Source organism: Sphaeroforma arctica (assembly GCF_001186125.1).
Source record: "Sphaeroforma arctica JP610 unplaced genomic scaffold supercont1.2399, whole genome shotgun sequence".
Classification (NCBI taxonomy): domain Eukaryota; class Ichthyosporea; order Ichthyophonida; genus Sphaeroforma; species Sphaeroforma arctica.
The window spans coordinates 1-6,873 of record NW_014038159.1 but is presented as its reverse complement, the minus strand read 5'-3'; the positions used below and the strand labels follow the sequence as shown (position 1 = coordinate 6,873).

The 6,873-nt window shown below is 41.8% G+C and overlaps 1 protein-coding gene across 1 annotated transcript; it reads left to right on the top strand.

Moving 5' to 3' along the window:
* Positions 1 to 335: 335 nt before the first annotated feature.
* Positions 336 to 4,962, top strand: SARC_12562 (STE/STE20/YSK protein kinase; the record flags this gene model as incomplete). The annotated part of the gene is made up of 10 exons (XM_014293329.1): positions 336 to 445; positions 947 to 1,104; positions 1,451 to 1,645; positions 1,800 to 1,882; positions 2,048 to 2,177; positions 2,572 to 2,646; positions 3,043 to 3,162; positions 3,307 to 3,403; positions 4,239 to 4,347; positions 4,766 to 4,962. Coding segments are annotated over 10 exons (1,117 nt in total), but the record flags the coding sequence as incomplete, so codon positions are not given.
* Positions 4,963 to 6,873: the final 1,911 nt, after the last annotated feature.

Sequence of the window (6,873 nt, the reverse complement as noted above, 5' to 3'; positions counted from 1 at the left end):
ATGTATGTATATGTGTGGGTGTGGGTGTGGGTGGGTGGGTGGGTGGGAGTGGGTGCGTGTGAGTAGTTGAGTCAATCTGCGGCTGTCAGCCTATTTCTGCTGGCATGAATAGGAACTTCTTACCACTTTCAATATTTAAAGTACATATGTGTACGTTGTCGTTAGCATTTGATTTACGTGATTAGCTTTATTGTACATTTACCTACATGTAGGTATACGTTCTATTTATAGCCTCAACTCCATAGATATTCATCAATTTATTAATCTCTGCCTCTATGATTTCTTGAGTCTTTCAACGATAAACCCAGTATCTAACGACCCAATATCTTCTACTAGCTGAAGGCCGGGGTCATGCAGGAGCAACATATTGCTACCTTCATTCGAGCGACGTTAAGCGGGCTTCTGTATCTGCATTCGAATAATAAGATCCATAGAGATATCAAATGTAAGCATCAACTTAGGCTATCAATTTACTGTAGAAGTGGTTGACGTTCGAAGGTGTAAGTCTATCATCTCTTGGTATTGTTTTATGCGTACCGCTTCCATTTTGACATGTGAGTGCTACATCGGATAGCGAGCATACTCGTAAACATGATTCTTTTCATTGCAGTACGTTTTGTCATCGGTCGTGCACCGGTTAGTCACACTGTTTATGGTGTCATTGTCTCTAGTTATTTTCGGTATATGCATCGACTGTAGCTTCTTGTTCGCCGCTCATGAAATGTATACTGTAGTATGTGGTCGCGCACAGTAAGCATAGATCAGAAACCGTCATCACAAATTTGCGCTTGATTTGACTGAGGTCAACGCACACATTGTCCGTGCTCATTGTAGCTTTGAAGCAATCGCGGATCACCCAACCAGCTCGGGTATCACGCCTAGTCCTAAAGTATAAGATTGTGGTCTGAAACTGATCCTCTGCTATATTCACCTTAAAATTGAGCAGCATCCAATATCCTAGTAGGTGCGGATGGCAATGTGAAGCTGGCTGATTTCGGTGTCAGTGCTCGCATTGGTGACACCATGTCAAAGCGGAACACGTTCGTCGGCACGCCATACTGGATGGCGCCTGAGGTTATCCGTCAGTCTGGATATAACTGCTCGGTATGAAAGGCGGCCTATTTGTAGTGGGCATGGATGTCTGCATCGGCCGCAGTTGCTTAAGTTACTGGAGCTGTATTGTTGTTTGTAATCTCAAGTCAACCGTTTAGTCATGTGGTATTTCCGGTCAAAAATATACTATGGGGAATGGGTTTAAGTTGTGTACCGTCCCATTTTCTACATCTGCCCTCTGGCATCTTTTAAGTCTTGAGATCACTTATCTAACATAGGCCTATATAATATCAATCTGGACGCTAGATCTTGAAATCGTACACATGGATGTAAGTGCAGCCCTATCTGTGCCTATTTTTATACTCTGTTGATATATCGAGTACTTGCTCCATCATAGGCAGACATATGGTCGCTGGGTATCACAGCCATGGAACTGGCGGAGGGTCATCCACCCAGATCTAATATTCATCCCATGAAAGTGCTGTTCCAAATTCCCCGAGATCCCCCTCCTGAACTGGATGAGACTAAATGCAAATACTCGCGCGACTTCAAAGACTTTATAAACCAGTGTTTAAAGAAAGACCCTGAAGAGGTGAGCTTTGTAATGCTAATGATAGTGTTGCGTTTTAGTCTAGATACATGTACGCATATTAATGTAGTTGGCCTGTCTGGAAGGACGAGAGAGTTGGCATCCAAATTCATCCTCTGATCATCCCATCTGAACTATCTTCAATTGCGTCTCACAGAGACCGTCCGCTAAAGACCTACTTAGACATAGATTCATCAAGAATGCAGCACGTACGAATATACTCATAGAGCTGGTAGAACGGTATGTCACCTAAGGTCTGATTGACAATGTGCAATCATGCTATACTTCTGTCGCAAAACTGATGCCTTTCCTCCTAGATTATTCTTCACCTCATCGACGCCGCTCTTTTCCATTTCCCTGTGAGGTGATATCGTTATTCAATTTCTGGTTCCCGGTATTATACAGGTTCCATTTCTACGAGGCTAATAATCAGAACTCGGACGAGGAGGATAATGTAAGCCAAGACTCTCATCACGACAGAGGGAACGACGCTACGGTCACCAGTTGGTCTTATGACACAGTACAAGCTACAATTGTATGTGCATGTATCTGAATACAACATGTACATGGTTGCCTCTGAGCATGTTATTTACAACTCCTCTGCTATACGTACAGTATAATCCGTACACTCATATGTTTCACGATCCAGCGAACTGCCATACCTACTTTCTTACGTCGCAAGTTGCCTGGCTGTTTTTTGGCATCAATTGACATGACTCACTACTGTGTATGGTGACATTTTTAAATAGGGTTTTAGCTCGTCATACATTGTGCCACATCGACATGCAGTACATGTTGTCGGTACAACGCCAACTTGTTTGTTTGTCATCATACCTAAAACTCTACTCGGGTGTGAACGGTGTATCTACGACGACGCTTTAATACTATTTTTATATTTGCCTTACATTTGAACGCGGTACTTTTTGTAGAAACAACGTCCTACTATAGAGCCGGTTGTGGACGATGAAGCAGAATTCGAATGGGATGATGCCACAATTAAAAAGGTACTTGGTGTGACTTTGTACAGATACTGTATATGTGTGCCGCAGCCGACCTTCACGTACTGCGGGTCTTTGACGATTTACTGGGATGCGGCGGTCTCTGCTGTCAATCAATGAAATAGAATTACATCTCCGAATAATCGTTGCACGCACTAAACATGCCTGACTTTCTACGTTTTGTGTAAAGAAACGATGTCAAATCAAGAATGTGTAAATACATTGGCACTTCAAACTGCCTATGGTCACTATTAGAATCAAGTTTTGTTCTTGTAAACATCTCTCTGGGCTTGAGTTTATATAATACTGCACTGGCTGGCCCAAGTCAAATACTGCTCTTAGTGAGGGTGAATGAACTTTCCATCTGTTACATCGAATAACAAGCGCTATCTTGTATTGTAGGGTTCTATGGTGGTAAATCATGATAAACGAAGTCCGCTAATGGGGGTGCAAGTTGCGAGAGACATGATGGCCATGGAAAGTGTCGATTCCCTTCAAATGCTCCAGCCCATTTTATCGAAAGTAAGTACTTTCGATTTACATCTCAATTTACAATTATTATTTTCCGAATTGTGTAATGACTAATGTAAAATGTATCATAAGACCATATCCCTCGTATCGACTGGTTTTACCGTTTTGATAAGGCATTGTGCACTACTAATCCAGATGATAGCGAAAGAATCAGATGCCGCTATTAGGCTGACACTCGCCGAGTTAATGCACGGATTCGAGAAACTTGACAGACAGAGTCCCAGAGCGCTTGGTATGTCAAATCCAGAAGTCGGCATGCAAATTTTCTTGAATTCATATGTGGAGACTTTCCTAGTGATATGTATCCTGTGGCCAAGAAGCAACGCATCATATGTTTATGTGCGGTGGTCAATATCCCAGCTGGTTTGACTGTCAGAGTTTTAGATGGCGATCGATTTTTTGTTACTTTGACTATCCCTGTAATTACTTTGTGTGTTCTGGAGTGTTCAGTGGTACCGGTTTTATTTAACTATATATTGTGCATAACCCGTCGCAGGTAGATAAACTTGAACTGCATGCTGTGGGCTGCATAGAGTATTTTTTTTCCCTTGGCTACGGTACTACTAATATGTATTACAAGACAAGGAGACAGTGTATTGACCTAAATAGTGGAGTTTTATGAGCAACATGAAGCTTTCACGGTGGACCATTCTACTGCTGGAAGTCAAGGCCAGCAACTGACTTTGCAATACTTTTATATATGTGGGGCAATGCTTGCACAATGCATAGTTGTCAATGATGCGTTGCAGTGTCAACAGAATGAAATTCAGTGCCTTCGAGTTATGGGCGATACTCCTCTCTAATGCCCAGGTAACTCTGACGTACCTACTGTATTAATTTTTATCTCCCAGGGGTTATTATATCAAGAAATAAGAGTTGTCCATTCAATGTTTTCGGAAGATATCAGAGTAATTCATGCACTGGAATTGCATACTATATTTACGTAATACAGGGAAATCAGTTGCAAATACAAAACAACACACCACCACAGACGTCACTTCAGTATACACAAGACCGCAACAACATATCATACAGCGCTGATGTTGCGCATTTTTCTCATCAAACAGGGGAGATAGTAGACACAATTCGCCGACCACCACAGCCATCGACGCCAACGACACAGACGACAAAGGACGCTCACGGCTCAAATTCTGTTTCACAATTTTTACTTTCAAGGTTCGTAGATATGTATATGTATATGTACTCTAAAACGCAGCACTGGTGGGAACTTGCTATTTTATGTTGCTAAATGATGCAAGTTCCGTATAATGCTATATTTGGCCACCTTTGTTCCTATCTTCGTACCGCATGTTGACGGTCACGGTGCTGTCCTCGCTATCTTTGGCCTACCATTCGACCGCTGTCTTACCAACTCATGTCCTTTTTTATGGGGTGTTGTTGCTAAGTCATATCTACAATAGTGAGCTGCCATTGCTGCTTCATGTCTTCTACTGGCACTGTTGCTCGTGATCCAGACATAGCTTTTCAGCATCTGCATGATTTGTGTCATTTTTTGGTATGAAGCTGTTACTATTCGCCTTTCTCCCACATTCAACAAGCAATTGACTTCAGTCGATCTCCCCTTCATGCACAGGTGGCGGAAAACATCAGCCACGCCTTATGGTGATGAATGAGCTGAGCACATTCCCACCCGTATCGTATTTAACTCCAATAGTACTTCTGCGCATAGTTTCAAGGAATAAAATGGAGAATTGATTTCTATACTCTAAGCCACGTCGAAATAGGTACGCCACTATTGCTGATATGGCTATCAGATATAAATCATACCACCCTCTACAACTAACGCATCAGCCGAAGTTGCGAATGAAGCAAAGAAATGATATTCGTTTCTCGTTAGCTAACATTGCAGTCCAAAGCTTCTTCCGCAAACAGATATACAGCTTAACTTCTACATCCTTCAGTAGATATACTTTTATTGGGTGGATGTTGCTTGGTCACTGACCCCTATATGTAGGTATGCTTTCGGCTGCATCTTTGAGTATCACAGCTCGGATCCCACTTGCGCCATACCCGATGATTGACTCGCGAATAGCATTCTTAACGAGAACGTATATTGCATATACTTCGCCATCAGACGATCGCGAGCGTAGAATTATTGGCCTGTGGGTATATCGTGGTATGAGTACCCCTTCACGCCCCTAACCGAGCGCAGCAGAAATGATGGAGCGAGAAGAAGAGTCGTGTTAGATGGTGAGCAATGGCTGAAGCGCGTGCAGTCCTGAAACTTAACGACAGTCCAGATTGTAAAATATATATTATGTATACAGCTATACCTTTCCAAAATAGTAACTATATATACTGAAGATATTTCTTTTTCGCGATAGTGCATAGGGCGATGACTGAGGCGCGCGACTGCAGACCAACTGGCTTGCACTATAAGGCTAGTAAAACACTTCGATGGCAAGTGCGTCAATAAACCGTATTTAGCTTGATTTTCCGAACTACGCACATCTGTCTGGCAACAACGTGACTGGTTGCACTAATACCCCACTGTGAAAAAAGTTCTAGACATGTGACAGAATGAGTATCATTCGGATGGTCATTAGGTTATGTTCACGGCACAATCTGATACGTATACTTACTTGTAACTATAGTAGGCAATGCGAGTGTGGTAGCCCCCGGGGATAAAAACCAGCACTCCAAGGAGCAGCAATGGAATTCCTCTGTCGTCGTTTTCCTGTTAAAAATATACCTGGCATTGTAAGTGGTCTAACAAAAAAGAATAGACAAAGTCCCACCTCAGTATACGGCAACGCACGTGCGAAAAACGCGCACAATATGATGCACAGGGACATGCTGAGATCATTCGAATGAGTAACGCATGAATGCTACACAGGCGAGCTTCGCGCAGAACCAGGCTGAGCAACAAACAGTATCACAACAATGCACACCTTCGATCCGAAGTGTCCTGTTATGATAGCAGACCCCAATATAATCAGTAGCAGTCCAGATGTGAACAGAGTTAAGGCCAATGCAATGGCTTTGATCGGCATCTGAATTAAATGGTCAGCGCATGGCTATTAGCATACACTGTGGGAGCATTACTACTGGCTTCAGAATGGTTCTACAAGGTGTTAGCGATATGTTATGTCCTGGTGGGCTACGGCATTGACAGACTGGTACGAAGGGTTTTTTCATAACTCTTTCATTGACCGGCAAAGCATCCTTAATGATTAGCACGCGCATCGTTGAATGTTGCCAGGATTATAAAATTTGTAAACGGCTTAATTGTTATTTGATCAGATCTCTCTTCATACGGGTTCCGTCGTCTTAATTCTGGTCACTCCTCACATCAAGATAATGGTTTCCACTCAATTCATTAATACCTACGAGGCCTATTGTTCACAGTACCGGGCACACAGAATAATATTGTTCCCAAACTGTAGTGACTTATTGTTACTGGTACAAGTGAACCTTTCCAAGTAAAATATAAAAGACAAACCTATGCAAACGTACTCAAGATGCTACTTTCAGTGTCGCGAAATATCATTGCAAAATAAGCTTCAAATTTGATAAACACAAGTAGCCAAGTAAATTGAATAATTATTGAAGTATACTCATATGTATATATATATATATATATATATATATATATATATATATATATATATATATATATATATATATATATATATATATATATATATATATGTGTGTGTGTGTGTGTGTGTGTGTGTGTGT